Source organism: Lycium ferocissimum, chromosome 5 (assembly GCF_029784015.1).
Source record: "Lycium ferocissimum isolate CSIRO_LF1 chromosome 5, AGI_CSIRO_Lferr_CH_V1, whole genome shotgun sequence".
Taxonomy (NCBI): domain Eukaryota; kingdom Viridiplantae; phylum Streptophyta; class Magnoliopsida; order Solanales; family Solanaceae; genus Lycium; species Lycium ferocissimum.
In genome coordinates this window covers 29,518,389-29,537,713 of record NC_081346.1, presented here as the reverse complement: position 1 = coordinate 29,537,713, position 19,325 = coordinate 29,518,389, and the positions used below count along the sequence as shown (strand labels likewise).

The following is a 19,325-nucleotide window of genomic DNA, read 5'->3' as shown; positions in this document are numbered from 1 at the left end:
TCTTTGTCCTTTCCATTGAGAATATTGTTCACAACTAGTTTATGATTGAAATTCTCTTCAACTTGTAGCAGCACTCACATACACATTCAATTATTTCTTTAAAAAAACACCTTATTCCCAAGTCCAACATTGTGCATCAGCATAAAAGATTGTAATCTATTGTTTACTAGGTTTGCATGAATTTCAAAAGATCATAAATCATTTCAGATAACTTTCTTGATTTATTTAAATATTTAATTTTACCTCATAACCTTTTAACACTTTCATTATAATAAAATTTTGCACTTAAAAACATATGCTATTTAGAGGTCAACATAGAACATTATCAAATCATCTCAAACGGCCTTTCAAAATAAAAAAGCAATTTGTAAACTTTTCAAAATTAGTGGGCCAATGATCAAAGGAGTTACAACAACAACATACTGTCGAGTAATCCCATGACGTGAAATGCAGAGAAAGGATAGAGAAACTTACCCCTACTTTAGGTAGGAGGCTGTTTCCTAAGACTTAAAAAAAAAAAAGCATAGGAAAGGTCGGATGCGGGCAAACAAATCAAAGAATTATAAAAATAAAAACATGAAAGTAAATAAGTCACTATAAACCAATGATACTCATAAAATCAAGAGACAATGATAAAGGAGTTAGTGGAAGGAAAAAACTCAACTATATCTTTCATGAAATTTGTAAGGATTAAAAAACAGCAGAAGCAAATAGTGCAAGAACTAATGAAAGGGACAAGGCTACACCGTTGGAGCCAATTTGCTGATAAAAAACTCTGACGATACTCCTCCCTCTACCATATCCATGTACGGTCTCTCATTCTTTTCTTTTTTCCCACATTTACAGAAACCCTTTCTTCTTCTTTTGACTCTTTGCACACTCATTCCTCTCTCTTTATTCCATATTCTACCCCCCCTTGTCTCTCTCTTTCTGTTATCCTCTTTCATATTCCTGACCCGCTTTTCAAGACACACCTATATATCCCATTCCCCATATTATAGAACGCACAATTGCACAGACCTAGTTTCTTGATTCTCCTTGTTTTGCATAGCTAGCGCCACCATTTGATATTCCCATTTTACAGATTCAAGATTTTCTCCATGTTCTCAGGACAATGAATGTTTATTGCCATCAAAAACCATTTCTTGTTATTGTAGATTGTAGATTTTTACTCCCAATTTAGCCATCAGATAATCAAGAAAAAAACAAAACCAACATGGACAAGCACCGTAGATGGACATATTCAATAACGAAACTTGTTTTCTGGACAACCCTTTTTGCAGGTACCCTTCTTTTCATATGTTTCCAAAACTCTCCTCCATCTAATAATGCTCATCTCAAGGTGATCAAACGGGGTAGTAGTACTAATAGTCGTAGTAGCCCCAAATGGGAAAAACGTGTCAAATTATCTGCCCGTCCCCGTACCCGTTCCGGTCATTTCTCCATCCTCGTCACCGGTGCAGCCGGTTTCGTTGGGTCCCACGTCTCCGCTGCCCTCAAACGCCGTGGTGACGGAGTCGTTGGCCTCGACAACTTCAACAGCTATTACGACATTTCATTAAAAAGAGCCCGTCAGAAACTGTTGGAAAATAACGGAGTTTTTGTCATTGAAGGTGATATAAATGACAATCATTTGCTAAAAAAGCTTTTTGATGTTGTGAAATTTACACACGTAGTGCATTTAGCTGCACAGGCAGGTGTTCGTTACGCAATGAAGAACCCTGGTTCTTATGTCCATAGTAATATTGCAGGCCTCGTTAGTCTTTTCGAGGCCTGCAAATCAGCTAATCCACAGCCTGCAATTGTGTGGGCATCATCTAGTTCTGTTTATGGGCTTAATACCAAAGTACCCTTCTCGGAAAAAGATCGAACGGATCAACCAGCAAGTCTATATGCTGCTACTAAGAAGGCTGGTGAAGAGATTGCACATACATATAACCATATCTATGGGCTTTCAATTACAGGGTTGAGGTTCTTCACTGTTTATGGACCCTGGGGACGGCCTGATATGGCATATTTCTTTTTTACGAAGGACATACTGAAAGGAAAGCCGATTTCAGTGTTTCAAGGTTCCAATAATAGAAGTGTAGCAAGGGATTTTACCTACATTGATGATATAGTGAAGGGTTGTTTAGGGGCTTTGGATACAGCAGAAAAGAGCACAGGAAGTGGTGGAAAGAAGAAAAAGAATGCACAATTAAGAGTTTTTAATTTGGGGAATACTTCACCTGTTCCTGTTACTAAGCTAGTTAGCATATTGGAGAAATTGCTTAAAGTAAAGGCTAAAAGAAATGTCTTGCCATTGCCAAGAAATGGGGATGTTATGTTTACTCATGCTAATATCAGTTATGCTCAGAAGGAATTTGGATATAAACCCACAACGGATTTGCAGATGGGGTTACAGAAATTTGTTAATTGGTATCTTGATTACTATTCAATAAGTGAAAAGAAGAATTCTTGGTGACCTTATTGATGGAGTCTAGCTAGCTGATCAAGTAGATGTTTACCCAGAACAGGAAACAGGAGTGTGTGTGGTTTTCCACGAGGAATACATCAAACGCTTGTATAGGCATTTTGATTTTTTAATGGACGAAGTTTCTTCTTCTTCTTCTTTTTTTTTTTTTTTTTCCTTTTTTCTTTGATCAGATGTATTAATTACTTCCAGTTAGGGGGATTTATTATGCTACTCATCTTACTTAGTGTTAATGAACTGTGGTTCCTTCTTTCCTGTCCCCATTAGAATGTGCTTCCACTTTTTCATGATTGTGGCAATGCTACTTAGTACTTCATCGCGTGCAAGTCGATCTGCAGCCATATGGTACTTCCATGATTTGCTTGTATTAGTTATAATGCATTCTTTGCTTTGTCTGTGTTCTTTCTTGGGGAAAAAAAAAATCACTTAGAAAGATAGGCGGGTAAGGATTTGAATTCGGACAGCTCTCTGTTAGTGAGTCCGTCAAAACGCAAGAGACGTCTGTAGTTTACTTGTTCCAGCTGATAGACGCCTTGACTACATTCTTTTTGCAGCGAAATTTCATCAAACCAGGCAAGCGGCACTTTCATACCAAGGAAAACCTGACAATGGCTCACTCTGTAGGACTACACAGCACTCAAACCCCACAAAAATACCAATTTTGTAGTAGCAGTTCTAATTCTTCCGAAAAGGGCAATCCCTAAAACATAAGCTGTTTCGTGGTCAAAAATAAGCCACATATTACTGTTCGAACAAATATTATGCATTTGGCAAATTAAGCAGTTTAATTTATTAAAAATAGCCCAGGCTTTTACTGTCGGAAGAGCTAAGTTTGCTTCTTTTTTCGGATGCAAAATAGCATTTACACGGCTTCTTTGGGCGACATACTGACACTAACTTGATTCAAAAGTACAAGCAAATATCGGAAGTTTAAGGTCATCATAACTCAGGTTATAAAAAGAACCAAGAGCATAAAGGAAAAAACCAAGAGAAGCTGCCTATAACTGAGCTATGTCATCTCGCATTACTCATGGATCGCTAGTTGTGACATGACATAACTACTAATTCCTGAATATCATCTAATCATTTTGCAAAACGATCTAATAATTCAAACTCCACAGGATCTGAAATGTGAGAAGCAGGCGAGGTTGACACACTTCAATATACAGCAAACGTTCCATGTCAAACGTTCCATGTCAGATATAGTTATACCCAAGAAGGTACTCCAACCAAGAAAGATGACCGCCTAATGATGACCATTTTTGCTGTCACTATCCATTTCCTCCGCGTCTTCAAACCTTTGATCATTAATTTGCAGCTGCAGCAAAAAAAAAAAAAAAATAACATCTCAATTTCCAGCAACAAATAGCCAATACTTGGTAGAAGTTCCATGTGAAATACTTAAAGCAGAAAAAGCGAGATGCTCATATCTCAACCTACTTTTACAGACGTGTACACACTTCAACCGTCATCCCCACCAAAAAAAAAAAAACCAACAAAAAAGAAGAACCGCACAGATCTCATAAACGAGGTGTGTTATATGAGGGGCCTTTCACATGCCAGTGCCGTAGTGAGATTGCACATGCAATTATTAATAATAAGTGTCACCTTAGCCAAAAAAAATTGTCCCATAATAAGTGTCACCTTAGGATACCAATGCATATATTGACTAGTTTTTCCATCTTTGCCCTTGGACAAAAAATGACAAGTTTCTTTATTCAAGGCCAAAAGTTGGATGCCCAATGTCAAATTCTGGGTTTCACGTGGAAATGAAATTGGCCTATGGAAGATAGGATTAGTAAGAGGCAAAAGAAGTAGTAGTACTCTAAATAAGTTGGATTCCCACTGTCAAAAGATGGACTATGCTCTAATCATCAAGAGGAAAAAGTAATTTTTTATTACACAAGGGTAATTTGATAAACTTTACACTTCATCATTGGTTTCTTAATATGTGTGTTTTTGGCTAAGGTGACACTTATTATGGGACGGAGGGAATAATAGTTTACATCAGTCTAAAAACATGAAAAGTAACTTAAGACAAGAGTCGCCAAAGAGGGGCTCTAAATGCTTGACAGTGCTTGTAGAACATCTAAAAGGATCAATTGACAGATACAAGTGAGGGATAACCTAGTGAAAAGTACCCTCCACCTCCAACAACCTTGAGTTGGGGTTAGTCACCAAAGGAGCAGCCACTGTTGATTCCTGGGTTTAGGTTCGGCCTCTATTTTACATAACATGCATGCATCGAGAAATTCAGGTAATGACAATGCAGATTATTCTTATAGAAATACACGTACAGACTAAGCATGTATTCAGGCTCTGAAGCCTTACGTCGTGTTGTGTGAATCTATAATACACACTAATCTCTTCGATTCCCGAATAGGTAACGACTTATTATACGCTTGTTACTCTAAAAATTAAGTATTCAATTTGTTCTAGTTCACCTCCAATTGCTACCCAACCACAACACCTACCAAGCAAGACAAATGAAAGACAAAGGACAAGACTAATCACAATTCTGAATTTCAAGTGTCAAATCAAATCTACAACCACAGGCCTACCTGAAGCACATTATGAGCTAAGTCGTGATCCCCATTCGAACGACCAATTGTATGTGTAGAATTTTGAGAAATCATCCACTCAGATTCTTCTTCTCCTAAAGTTAGACCAGCAACAGTAGAAGTTAGTTCACAAAACAGAATTGGTTTGTAAAAACAGTCAATGCCTAACAATATCATACCAGCTTCCTGATTTTCCAGCTGATCTGCGCTGAAGATCCAATTATGCTCTTCTTCCTCCTCTATGGAAAACAACACGAGACTTTGTCAAAGGAGAAACAAGACATGTGCAGAAAAAGGTGAGAAGAAAACATGTTATGCATCCAAGAAATAAATAACTACCTTCAATTGGTTCAGGATTAAGCTCAGCACACTCACAAAAGATCTGGAAGAGAGTATCCACTGTCAAAATAGAACATACAACACAAACTTATCTTTAGGAGCTGAAGTAGCATAAGGTATTTATCCTAGAAAAAACAATGAACAAGAATGAAGTACCTTGATTAGGATCTGATGGAACAAGTCTCAACTCAGTGATCCTTGACAAATCTGATGACACATCACCCTCATCAGTGGAGCCTTCTGACTCGTCATCCTCCACTCCGTTGTCAATCTTCAAGAACGAAGCAAAAGATAACGTTTATTCCCATACGAAAAAGCAAAGTATGTTTCACATTTGTAAAATGGAAACAAATGTTTATCCAGCACTCAGAACCCTTCGGGAAAAAAAGACACAGATGATCACTCGAAACTTTAGACAAGCCTGAAAGAAAATAATTGCTTTACCAAAGACTCGTTAATTATAAAATATAAGACATATTGTAACAGAACAGATACGTGCATAAGCATGCAACCATCCATCTGGTTCAACAGTACATGTTTTTTCCACCTTCAGTGAACATATTGCATACACTAGACAATCATAATCTAATAAATAAAAGAAAAAGCATTTTACAATGTCGAAAATATCTAACTATATATTAACCGTGTGAGATAGCATGCTGATGAATCAAAAAGGAAAAAGAAAACAGCTGGATGATCTCCTCCAAGCTCAAGCAAACAGGAAATACTACAAATGAATAAAAACAAAAAGAAACTAAAACTTAAACAGTATGCTCAAATTGCCCTATTGAATGTAGTGGAGTTGTGTACTATTCTACACCCGTCAATAGGATCAAGTGAGATGACTAACTGAAGCAGTTAATTTTCAGAAAATCCGAAACCAAAAACCAGTTTAATCACACTTTTACATACTCCTCCCCAAAAAATACAAAACTAGAACTAAAAGATTTTCACATTAGCTGCGACAAGGTTTGTGAAATCCAAATGACAGATGATGGTTTACCATAAATGTAAATCAAATGTGATTGCAGCTTTCCTGAAAACTATGCAGCTTTCCTGAAAACTAGCTTTCCTTTCCCAATTCACAGAATCCATAATTGGTTAATCAAAATGCCAAGCCAAAAAAACAGCAGCAGACTTATTGTCGATATCTCAAATCACTGTGGTCCCTTGCATTCACAACCCAATATCTCAAGCATCATCTTAAAATGAGGTCGAGGTGGAAGCCTAGAAATCTAACCAGAGAGAAAAATATATCCTTGTTGTGCGTCCCTTTTTTTTTTTTTTTTACGTTGACAACTGTTAAAATGAGTTTTCCAGTCGTTTATCTAATTGCCAAACCATAGGCATCTAAGGTTAGGACAACTAACACAAAAAAGGTATTTAAAAAGAAAAAACATCACTTGCAGTTGAGTCCCTTAGTTTTTGCTATGGAGTTACCTATGTGGAATTCATTTATGCACACTCTAATAGATTTAGCCTCAGAAATACTGAAGGCCAGGTTAATCATCGGCATCTTGCTACTCCCCTTGCAAGTTCATCTAAGACTGACAATTGACCCAAGACTGAAGACATTTATTAACCAATCCATAGTTTATTTTAATAAAACCAAAAGATATTGTACATTAGCATTGACTGAGACTTTAATTGAATTATTAGAAACCATAATTCTAAACCAACTGAATATCCAGTTAAGGATCTACAACCTCATGCAAAAAAGTGTACCGGGTATCCAACTAAAATCATAAAAACCCAAGAACCTCCAATTGCCAAACGCTTAGATACCAAAAATTAGCTAGGCTTGGAAGATAGAACACAGCAAAGACACCATAACACTAGTAGTCAAACTCTACTGTTAGTGGACAAGAATCTATGTCACCAATTACACATTTTAAGGTAATCAATAACTAATTCTTGACATCCAATTTTGTCTCTCCCTCCGAATCATTTCTTTGGGCTTCTTATTCGCTAAAGAATTTAACTTTGGTTATCTGTACTATTTTATTGCCAGTACTACTCTTTCTTCAGTGTTTTCATCGTAGCTTTTTGCTCGCGCATTTTTGCTCAAAACCTTTCTGTTTTTTTGAGCCGAGACTCTATTGGAAACAACCACTACGACACTACCCCAAAAAGGTAGGGGTAAGGTCTACGTACACCCCACCCTCCCCAGACCCCACTTGCGGGACTACACTAGGTATGTTGTTGTTTGTCGTATTCATTAAAATGAATTTAATATATATTAATTAATAGTATATTCATAGTTTGAATCTACTTGATTTGTTCAAATTACTATTACTGCCAAGTTCATTTCATTATCATCTTATCCTTGTTTTGAAGTAATTAACATTACGTAGATTTTGAATTAGAATATACATCAATCTTTATTAGTTTGTCTTATTTGGTAATATTGTTTCTGATATTTATAATAGTACTACATATTTGCTAGATAACACTGAATCAATATTATACTTGTTTTCGTCGAAAGGGGAAAAAAAAATCAACCAACTGGAAATATTATAATACTTATTATTACCTTACTCATCAAAATATCTTGCTTGGATATTAAATGTTTTAAACAAATTAATTGCATTTACTATCAAATTATTTTTCTTTGCAAGTAATTTCTACCATTACTATGTCGCCATTTTGAAATCATTATCGGATGTAATGTTAAAAAATAAAAATAAAAATAAAAACTAAAATATTCATCTAATGCATTTAGGAAAATGAAAAGGCCCAAAAGAAATAAAAGGGAGGATACAAAATGGCCTGAATTTCGGACTCAGTCAACATCTTCAAGCCCAACTGATTCTAGATTTTACATCTTCAAGCCCAACTGATTCTAGATTTTACATCTTCAAGCCCAACTGATTCTAGATTTTCCTTTGACTAATAAGAGTTTTGACCTCCTTTCCTTCTCCCTCACAAAAGATTCTTGCTTTTTTCTTAAAATAACATTTCTTTCCATAGATTCTCTCCAACTTCCATGGAAGAAAATACAAGTCTTCGCTTCACCATTTTGGTGAATATTCCGGCAACCACCATTGTCGGACCAGAATGGCTCATTTAGCCATTTGAATTTCAAGACTCTTATTTTGGTCCCCCCAAAAAAATCACCTACAAACCCCCCATAGAAGGCAATAAAGGAAGCGAACAGTCGTCGCCAAAAAAGGGACCCTCGTCTGCGACCTTTAGCTCCACTGCAACACCAACTCTCCTCTACCCTTTGTTGTCCTTCACTCATCAAGAACCATCAGAGGCTCACTGTTGCACTCTCATCTTGAACGACCTTCCACCATCTTTTCTACAAGATACACAAACAGAGCTTCATATATCATCCTTCCTCCATCACCATTGTATTAGTTGTCCTCTAAAGTTTTCTACTTTGGTCGATGATAATTTCAGGCCACCTTTCTTCAACTCCTCACCGAAAGAAAAAAAAAAATGGAAAGCTGATTGTTTGGTCGATGTAAATGACATACACCGCCGGATATGGCAAACATCTCAGTAGTTAATGTCTTAGTAGTGGCATACAAAAGGGAACCAATAAATGGTCAACCATCCTTCTTTTTTTCGATAAGGTAACCACTTGTATATCAAAGACTCAGCACCAATTGGTCAACCATATTAAGGTTATGGTTTGCCAATTATAGAACTACCTGATAGCACCAATAACCCAGTACTTGTAGTCAAATTAGCGTCATATATGCTTCCCGCACTTGAAACTATAACCATGACTCAAAAATATGGTCCAGGTTAGCATTCTGAAAGTTTCAAAACATATATAAATAACACTTCATTACAAGCAACTCAGTTTCATTGCAACCATTTGAATGGCGAAACAACTCACAAACTAACCTGTCCATTAGTCTGAACCTCAAAATCCCAACGAAGTACGGGATCGGAAACATACATTCCTCTATGATAAGAAATGGACTTGGGCCTAACTCGACTTCAAAAGCAAGCTCATGAAGTGAGGGTTATCCAAGACCATATAAGGCGATCTTTTCTCACTCCCTAAGCCAATGAGGACAAATCTAACACACAAACACCACTTCCCACGCCGAGGCCTACCAACTAAAGCGTGGAAAACATAAGATGGGGATCCAACATTAGGAAGTTCAATAACAAGAATGGGCTTGGCTCTAATACCATAATAAGAAATGGACATTGGGCTAACTCAACCTCAAAAACTAGCTCATGAGGCGAGGATTACCCAAAACCATATAAGGAGATCATTTCACATTCCCTCAACCAATTTGTGACAATCTAACACTCTAAAAGGCTTTAACTCCTTTCCATCCTTGAATATTTCTCTCTTTTGGAACTTTTCCACTATATTACCAACACCACTGACGAGGTCCTCTTTCATAATTCGGGAAATCACACATGCCTCTGCGGCTCAACTCGGAAACGTAAGCTTTTAGGAATTTCAGTCATACTCATAGATTGTAAAATCATGAGATAAATCACTTATTCAAGAAAATGAGTTATTCATGATGTATTCCCCCCCCCCCCCCCCCCCCCCACCAAAAACCTCCACCACCAAGTAATTCATGATGTAACTTGTATATATACTGCAAGTAAATACAGTCCATAATACATAATAACCCTCTGTAACATCTCCTAGGTCCTCATATCCAATAACAACGAAAGTGCCACTAGATAATGAAACAAAATCTCATAACATAAGAAAAGAGAAAAGAAAACAGCAGACCTTAGAAAGGTCTAGTAAAAGCTAGGAAAAATGAACCATAAACCATCCTTTCTGTACCACTACAACAAATGAGTGCCACATATTGCATCGTTCTATGTCTCATTAAATTTCAGGCAGAACTTCTTTTGCAAGTCCTATGGAAATGATAGCCATGATAGCAAGAACGACAAAGCTTTTCAGACAGATATGTAAAAGGGGATAAAAAGATAGAGAGAAATACACCTAAATAATCACTGCAGCATATTTCAAATAAATTTTGACTAGTATCAGTCCCATTTCATGACCAGTAGTCCTTCAAATTGCATCACAAATAGATGCAGGTTTAACAGATCAGTAGTGTTAACACAAATTAATCTTCAGTTTTATTACTCTCTTGCTGATATAAAGTAAGACCCTAAAACCTCAAATAAGCGGAAAAACATATTTACATTTCAAACAAGGAGATGTAACCTGAGCATATAAACAAGGATGCGGATACGCCTCGGGGTCTCTAGAGACAGCATGAAGTGAAACCGACAAGAAATCAACTGCATAACCTTTACTCCTATCGGTATCACTTAGCCACACCACTTGCCTGTTAATATATTCACCAATTACAAAACAAAAACTAAAACGAAGAGATAAGAACAGAAACAAAAGTAAATTGAAGACGGAGATGTTACTTTGTAGTGATATAGAGAGTGCCAGGGGACTCAGGTGGGCGGCTGCCGAGGACTATGGTGGTTCCAGGTTGAACCTGCATGAGTTCCTCGCCGTTGTTGGTGTCCAGGAATGGCTGCCCGGTGCCATCACCTGTTCTTTCAGTGACTAACCTCAAGCCTGACATGTTTTCCGGTTAATTGATGTTGTAAAAAGGAATTGGAGACTATTAAAGAGTAAAGACTCTGGTACCTACTCTAGGGTTTTAGTTTTGCTTGGGCGCCAAAATTATTTGCCACAACATTTTGCACCGTTAAGAAGTTTCTAGACTCTTTAGGGAGGAGGTCTCGGCTAAAATAGTAAGAGCTCGTTTGGTTGGGAGCAAGTTATCCCGGGATAAGTTATTCAACTAAACGTGGGATGAGATAGTATTAAATTTTTATTCCAGGAATATTTTTGCTTATCCGTCGTACCAAACGACCCCTAATGGTATTAGATGTGGTATTATTTTATAGGCAAAAGCAGTGGCGGAGCCAGGATTTATGCCAAGGGAGTTCAAAAATATAAAGAAGCCATAAATGAAGAAGTTAAAGGGTTCAACGTCTACTATATATACATAAAAAATAATTTTCACCTTGTATATACAGTGTAATTTTTCGCCGAAGGGGGTTCGGATACCCCCTAGGCTCTTACTAGGTCCGCCACTGGGCAAAAGTCATAAATAGCCCCCTAAACTTTGTCACATTTTCCTCTGAGGTATCTAAACCGAGGGTTGTACCTATTGAGTACCTAAACCAGTCCAAATTCGATTCTATTGGGTACCTTTTTCACAATAATCAGTAAAATTAGGAGAGTGTAATACACTCTCCATGACGTGACAACTTTATCAAATGAAAACATGACACGTGACGGTGGGGGAGGGGAGGGGGTCCATCATAATCATTAAAAAATAAATTATACAACCACCCCCCTAATTTTCATCTTTCGCCCCCCCTCCCCTTCCCCGAACTGCAACCAGCCTCGCTCCCCCTCCCCCCAACTATAACCAGCCGCCGCTCCCCCACCACTGGCCGCCGCACCACCACCACCAACAGCCGTCCCCCCACCCCACCAATAATTTATTCTCTTTTTCTTCTCTTATTTAGGTCTATCAATGTCTTTACAAGACCCACCAATCTTTAATGAAAGGTGAGATGAAAAAAAAGAGCCATAGTAATAGTGAATCCCCATTTTTTTCGGTGAATAAGATGGTAATGTTACTTTTCAGATCTAAAAGAGACAAAAAAAATGGTGGTAAGAAATAACATCCAATTCACAAATTAATTTTATATAAATAATTAAAAGAAATGAATTGTTATAATGAAGAGGAAGAAGAGAAAAAAAAAAAAAAAGGAAGAAGAAGAAGAATTGAAGAGAACGTACAGTGGAGAAAGGGAGGGGTTGTGACAGACGGGCGAAAGGGGAGGGGTGGGGTGGGGTCATATGGGGGGTGGGTTAGCAGGTGGGTTAATTTTTTATTTATTTATCTATTAAATTTTATTTAAAAGAGGTAAAATTTTAACCAAAAAAAAAATTAAGGAAAAAAGGGTTGTCCACGCGCCCAACAAGAAGTGGACTCAATTGCTGCGCCACGTAGGCCCCACATAGGCAAAAGGTACCCAATGGGATCGAATTTGGATTGGTTTAGGTACCCAATAGGTACAACCCTCGGTTTAGGTACCTCAGAGGAAAATGTGATAAAGTTTAGGGGGCTATCTATGACTTTTGCCTATTTTATATCATGTTTGGTTGATATTTTGAGGCATGCATAACTAATACATGGATTATTTAATACACCAAAGGGTGTACTATCTTATCCCACCACCACCATGGAATAACTTATCCATGGATAAAAAACTAAAATGACAAATTTGGCCTTATTTTGTTCCAAGAAACCTATAAAGGCCAAGCACCAAAGGGTATAATTGTGACCAATTATTTTTTAAGTTTTAAAAATAAATAAATATTCAAATGGTATCTTTTGTGTCCAATTTTAGTGCAATGAACCAAACACCCAACAAAAATAATCCTTGTATTACTAATCCATGTATTACTAATCCCTACATTACTAATCCCTGCGTTATTAATCCATGTATAACTTGTCTTTGACCAAACGACCCCTTAAGCCCTTCATTTCCAGTGGGTCTACGACAGCTTAGGGGGGTGTCAATGGATTTAAAAACGAATTATTTAGCTTTTTTTAATAAAATCGTAAATTCTTACATATATTTATAAACGCATCGAATAATTACATGGATTTTAAATTTTATAAAAATAAACTGGAAAAAATACCAAACAGTACTGAATAAATTTATATTGGTAAAAATATTTTATATATTAAGTTAAAAGATAATGAAACGTTAAATTCTTCGCTCTGCGAATAGGGTGATGAAAACGACTTTAACCCAAGATGTAATTAACAAGAAGTCCCAACTAAGAAACCTATTATGATGCTCCTGTCGAAACTAAATTAGTTTTAGCAGCTTGAGTAGTAAGCTACAAGGTGTTCCAACGATCTTGAGAGCCAGGTTACAAAGTATTAAGTATCCTTCCTCTCGTATGATTTAAGTTTCTCTTAATGAATATTTAATCTTAGTAGTTTTTGAGCCTCATTTTAATTAATTTCTTTCCACTAGTCTGATCCAGATTTCCTTTTTTTTTATTTTTTTTTTATTTTTATGTTTAACTTTGTCTTACACTAATGTAAAATAGTGAGATAGATCTCTATTCTTATCGTCTTTCATGTTTCATAGATTCATCACCTTTTAAAAAATAAAAGTATCTAGAGAGTTTTTGTCAAAGTTCAACGAAAGTATGCATAATATCGCGTTCTAACTTCTACTTGTAACTCTTATATGACGTTTTCGAAACCGATATGATGAGACGGTTTTGAAAGGTCTAATTTTTGTTATACAAAATAAAGTGACCGAAAAGTTTATAAAATAATCAGCCGAACCATACCATTGACACCCCTAGCTTACATCGCCTCTTGACCAAAACTTAATATCATAACTACTAGCATGCTTGATTAATATATATTATTTACCAAAATCTTTAACTCATAGGAGAAGCATCACTGGGAAGACAAATATTTCGAGAAGAAAAAGGAGAAAAATATAAAATATTATTAAATAAATATTGATTTATTTTATTTTTTGATAAAAGATAAACATGTGGTGGAAGAAGAATCGCATAAATAAAAAGCAATCCGCACAAAACTCAATAGAAGATACCTTAGACAGAGAGTCAAATATAGGTTATCTTGAGAACGAAGATAATGGGTAGGGAACGAGTTTCGAGCTAGTAGCTTTGCTCTGCGAGCCCGTAGTTGCGAGTATTCTCCACTTCAGCGGAATTTTAAGAAGTCAGGTAATTTCTGCATATGCAGACTAGTTTCCCGAAGAAGCGAGGCCGCACCTGCTAGCCTCAGTCCACTTCTGCGGGATCACGGAAAACAGAAACATTAAAATCCTTGTCTCCCAAGTTCGATAGTGCATTGAAGCCACACCGTCATATTGTGTACCAAAATTACTCGAATCGTTTGGCTGACTACCAACTCCTATCATTGTTTGTTATTGAAGTATACCCCCTGGAAAACCACTATTAAAATTGCGATGATACGTAGTATTCCGAAGATGGAACTCATTTTTCGTATGCTCTTCACCCTGGAAAGAGCATTCAACTGTTGCATACATGTCCAGCGCCGTTATGCTGATGTGAGTGCTAAAATTATCAGGAATTCGAAGAAATAACGATAACGACTCATCATTCCAAATTTGAATCTCACTGTAAATTGGAAATCCATTGGCGGAATGACGTTAGATTTCATCCAAAGGATAACCACCGAAAGTTCGGGATCACATATACTCCTAAACACGCGTTGGAGATGATCATATTTGAAGGAGATTGGGAACCTTTGCACTGCTTCAGGACAACGATATCTAACCGAAACTGCTTCATACACAACTTCACCACCCAAGAATAAATTAACTCTAACATAAGTTTCCGTCATTCTTTTAAATGAACACAAAGACAGCAAAGTGAATTGCTCAGAAAGAAGGAATTTGCCCTTTGATCAGAACTAATTAATTTGATCTTTGTTGCAAAAGAAGGAATTTGCTACTCCCTCCGTCCCAATTTATGTGATGTAGTTTGACTGGACACAAAATTTAAGAAAAAAGAAAGACTTTTGAATCTTGTGGTCTAAAACAAATCAAAGATATTTGTGTGGTTATAAATCATTTCGTAAGCCTAAAATATAAAGTTTAAAGTTGAATTGTTTCCAAATAAGAAAATATATCATTTTTTTTTTACGGATTAAAGAAAAAAGTGTATCACATAAATTGAGACAGAATGAGTATATATTTAAAGCAAACGACGAGTGGGCAAAAAAATTGTAAATGATGATTCGCATATCATATTGCGAACCGTCGGGTAGAAAAAAATAAAAAAATAATAATGGGGGTTCGCTTGTTAACTTGCGAGAAGAGAAGAATATAAGAATAATAAACATCAAGCAGCAAAAATGAAGAAAAAAGTCCCACTATAAATCTGCAAAACTTTGAAATACTTTTATTTTGAGACCGTAACTGATACGAAGGGTTCTATGTTGACGTGTGTTTAAGTTTAATTCAATATTGACATTTATTTTAAAAAATTGTAGGAGTAAATAAATTATATAACCTACTGGGGGTTGTTTGGTGGACGGTATTAATTTTATATCCGAAAGACTAATCATGGATTAATTTTGTACCATGTTTGGTAGAAGGTATAAATTTATTCGGGAATAAATTTATACATTGTGCCAAATAAAGTATAAAGTGTATCCCAAACATAAAGATGGGATCAAATTTCTCTCGATTCATCCTCTCATGAGGAATTACCAAATCATTTGACCCTTCACCCATTCCAATACAAAGGATTGGTCAATCAAATAATAGATAGTAAATGGGTCGGTTTGAAAATAAATGAATTGCTAGTCCTAGAATATTATTCTCGTTAGACTTAAACCTCAGACTAAAACCAAGGGTTCGAAAAATTTTCTTCCCTTTAGGCGAAGTAAATTAACCCAAGGTTAAATAAGTTAAGTAAGATAAATCCGAGTTTGATATGGATTTCGCCCATTTTTGTCTCATCTTATCCCATTAATCCTAGGATTATTTTATTTCATCTCCTAGATGAGATAAATTAGTTCTAAGATTATAATCACGGGATAATTATGTCTACGTACCAAACGACCACTTAATATTCAAGGTCAGCAAATTAAATATAAAGGTATTTTTGTCTTTTTGAAAATTTCCGATTTCTTCTCGGCACATTTCACATTTGATAGGAAATTGTTCAAATCTCCTCTGTCTCTTTCCATTCGCTATTCTTACACCCATTTGAAGCAAATCCTCCATTGCCATTCCTTTTCTTCTCCTCTTTCACATCAAAGCACAAACGTTCAATCACAGAAATTCACCCAAAATACTATTAATTGTCTCTTTCAAGGAAGAACACCGGATCTCTTGTTACATATTTTCCCAAAAACAGTTCCTCTTACCTTTTTCTCCAAAAAATGCTTCTTTTTCTGCTAACCCACCAGTTTATCCATGGGATTTCCCTACTAATCAGAAATTGAAGCCAACAGTATGGTTCTTGTAGGGTTTCGCCGAAGTACGTTAGAATTGCAAATGTGTAGCACTACAGGTCTAAAGGTGAAGTTGTACCTAAAATAAAAACGAAAAAAAAAAGAAAAGAAAATGACAGACGAAAAAGGGCAAGGAGGTGGTCGCTCGCTAGAAATCAAATGGAGAAGAAGGTTTCAAATGAATCGGCGAAAAGGGTTCGTAGGATAATAAAACTGAGAGGAGTTGGAGAAGAGGATATAATAAATAGGGACAATGAGATAAACCATAGCTAAATCATACCTCCATTATTGCAGTACTCAAATTCGAAAGAAGAGGAAACATACCAGATTAAAAAACCTGGCTGCCTGATGGGTCGCATTTCAACACACAAATTTGATGGCGGGAGTTTTGGGTGAGAGACGGAAAAGAATTGGGATTTTTTTCTATGAAATGACAAAAAGGTCCTCAATCTTAATTATTTTGGTACTAGTAAGGGTATTTTGAAGAAATAAAAAATGAATACGTTACTAACCTACTACCTTCATGTAATATGTTAACAAGACCCATATATATACTAAAAAGAATACTCCTATTAAATAAATAGGGATTCACATGATCAATTCACAAAATTAAAAAATTAAATGGGGGCCCGCAATGTGGTATGCAAACTGTGAAATTTTAAAATAATAATAATAAATAATGGTTCGCAATGTCGTATGCGAGCCGTAATTAATTTTTTTAATTTAATAAACTAAGCAAACCAGCGTGAGTGTCTGTCCTTCAAATGAATGAGTTAACACTTCGCAAATCATCCCACAAACAAACTTGTTTCGGTACAACATATTTATATGTTGCCTTTTTTGTGTAACGAAGAAGGGCTAAATTTACCCCTGTTTTATCAAAAAAGGGTCAAATATATCCCTGCTATTATATTTTAGGTCCAAATATACGTCTATAGTTAAACTTTGGCACATGTATGCGCCTCATTTTAACGGAGGGACATATATGTCATCATCCTATTGGCCTATATTTAAGTCTCCCCTCATTAAATAAAATCCAACTCATGATTAGATATCCAATTAAAAGACCCATATTCATATTCGGAAAATTCGAGACACCACCCTCGGCTATTCAACTTGCTGGGTTATGCAGTGGACCACTCTAATCAGAATAAATTGATTGTTGTTGAGTTTATGCTAAATGGATCTTTATATGAATTGCTTTCATTGTTCTTCTAAGTCTCCTAATTGGACTTGCCGTGTCCGATTTGCTTTACAATCTTTCCAGCTTGTTTGCCTCAATCTTTCTCTCAATGGATTTACAAAGAAAATCCCAAAAAGTTTTGAGCTAATGGCTAACCTTGAAGTTCTTGACCTGCATCGAAATATGCTTGATGGTACTTTGGATCCAAAGTTTTTACTGCTTACTACAGCAACTTATGTTGACTTAAGTGGAAATTTACTCGCCAGTTCCACTTCTCAACAACAGAAATTTCTACCAGGCATATCTGCGTCTGTCAAGTAGTTGAGTTTTAGCCATAACCAGCTTACGGCGTCACCAGCAAGTGCCAGTGGAGATCAGGCATTCGGGAAATTGAAGGTGTTTGATGCTTTTGAACTTGAATATGGTTCTTTTAATTGGATACCTAATCATGAGTTGGATTTTAATTAATTAAGGGAAACTTAAATATAGGCCAATAGGATGATGACACGTGTCCCTCCGTTAAAATGAGGGGTATATATGTGTCAAAGTATAACTATATATTTAGACCCAAAATATAACGGCAAGGGTAAATTTGATCCCAAAGTATAACGAAGGGTATATTTGGCCCTTTTCCAATAGTACAGGGGTATATTTGGCCCTTCTCCATTGGTTTAATGGCTGCCAAATCTTGCCCTCTAGGCTCCGGATTCAATATTTAAGTATGACTGTTGTAGATAGACAATTTTATAAAGAGTGTATCGTTATAATTAATGTCGAGTAGAAATTATAGGTAAAAATCTTTGCTATAAAAAGAAATATAACGCTAAAAATCAATTCTCGAAATATCAAGCCGTTGTAATAAAATGTTGTTATAAGGAATAACAATTATAGAGCGGTCCACTCTAACTATATTGCCACATTATATTTCTAACCCGCACGAACAATGTTGAACACATAGATGAACCATCTCTTTTTCACTCATTGAAGAGCCACCCCTTCAGATTCAAACTCCACCACTTCCGCTCTTCTTCTTCTTTTTTTTTTTTTTTTTTTTTTCTAATCCCAACTAGAACAAATACTTAGGTTGGGATATTCCACTTTCTACGTGGGATAACTCATCCCACCACTTATACTTAAAATTAAATAGTGGAGTAAAATAATTTTGAGACTAAATAATACCCATTATCAAACGCCGGATAAATAATCCCATGAAATATCCCGGAATTATTATCCTTATCCCACCAACCGAAACACTCCTTAATGGCTAAATAAGCCTCGAGAGGTTCAGCAAAGCCCTTGTCCCTATAAGAATGGCGTTGCCGGTGACATTTTCTGAGGACTTAAATTAGTTATTACCTCTATTTTGATTTCACGTTTTCTCAGGAGGAAAAAATAATATCCCCCTGCATATATGGTTTTGGACTTTAAAAGGAAGAAGAAATACAACAAACGAAGGGAGAATGAACCAGGAAAGAAGAAGCTTTATTGGATTTCTTGAACTCCGATCAATGCTCCAACATTCTCTTTTTGGAGATATAATGGTAGTAAATAGTTTATTGACTGCAATTCAATTATACAAAATTTCCATAACTGAGTACGAGACCACCCAACTTAAGTGAATTTCTACATCATTATTCTGTTACTCTTTGTTCCAGAATCACAGGTTTTTAGGTTTAAAAAGGGTCATCACTGCCATGCATATAACCATAACTTTGAAGCCAAATTACAGGCAGCCACACCAG

At 36.2% G+C, this 19,325-nt stretch overlaps 2 protein-coding genes across 2 annotated transcripts; one reads left to right on the top strand and one right to left on the bottom strand.

Moving 5' to 3' along the window:
• Window positions 1-717: 717 nt before the first annotated feature.
• LOC132056664 (UDP-glucuronate 4-epimerase 2-like) lies at window positions 718-2,736 on the top strand. The gene has a single exon (XM_059448950.1). It carries the CDS (start codon window positions 1,217-1,219, stop codon window positions 2,462-2,464), a length of 1,248 nt encoding a protein of 415 aa, XP_059304933.1. The 5' UTR covers window positions 718-1,216; the 3' UTR covers window positions 2,465-2,736.
• A 608-nt stretch (window positions 2,737-3,344) lies between these two features.
• Window positions 3,345-11,054, bottom strand: LOC132056665 (chloride conductance regulatory protein ICln). Its single transcript, XM_059448952.1, has 7 exons — window positions 10,753-11,054; window positions 10,541-10,664; window positions 5,530-5,644; window positions 5,374-5,433; window positions 5,214-5,273; window positions 5,035-5,129; window positions 3,345-3,791 (listed from the first exon to the last, which is right to left on the bottom strand). Exons 1-7 carry the CDS (start codon window positions 10,914-10,916, stop codon window positions 3,720-3,722), a joined length of 690 nt encoding a protein of 229 aa, XP_059304935.1. The 5' UTR covers window positions 10,917-11,054; the 3' UTR covers window positions 3,345-3,719.
• Between the last annotated feature and the right edge of the window lie 8,271 nt (window positions 11,055-19,325).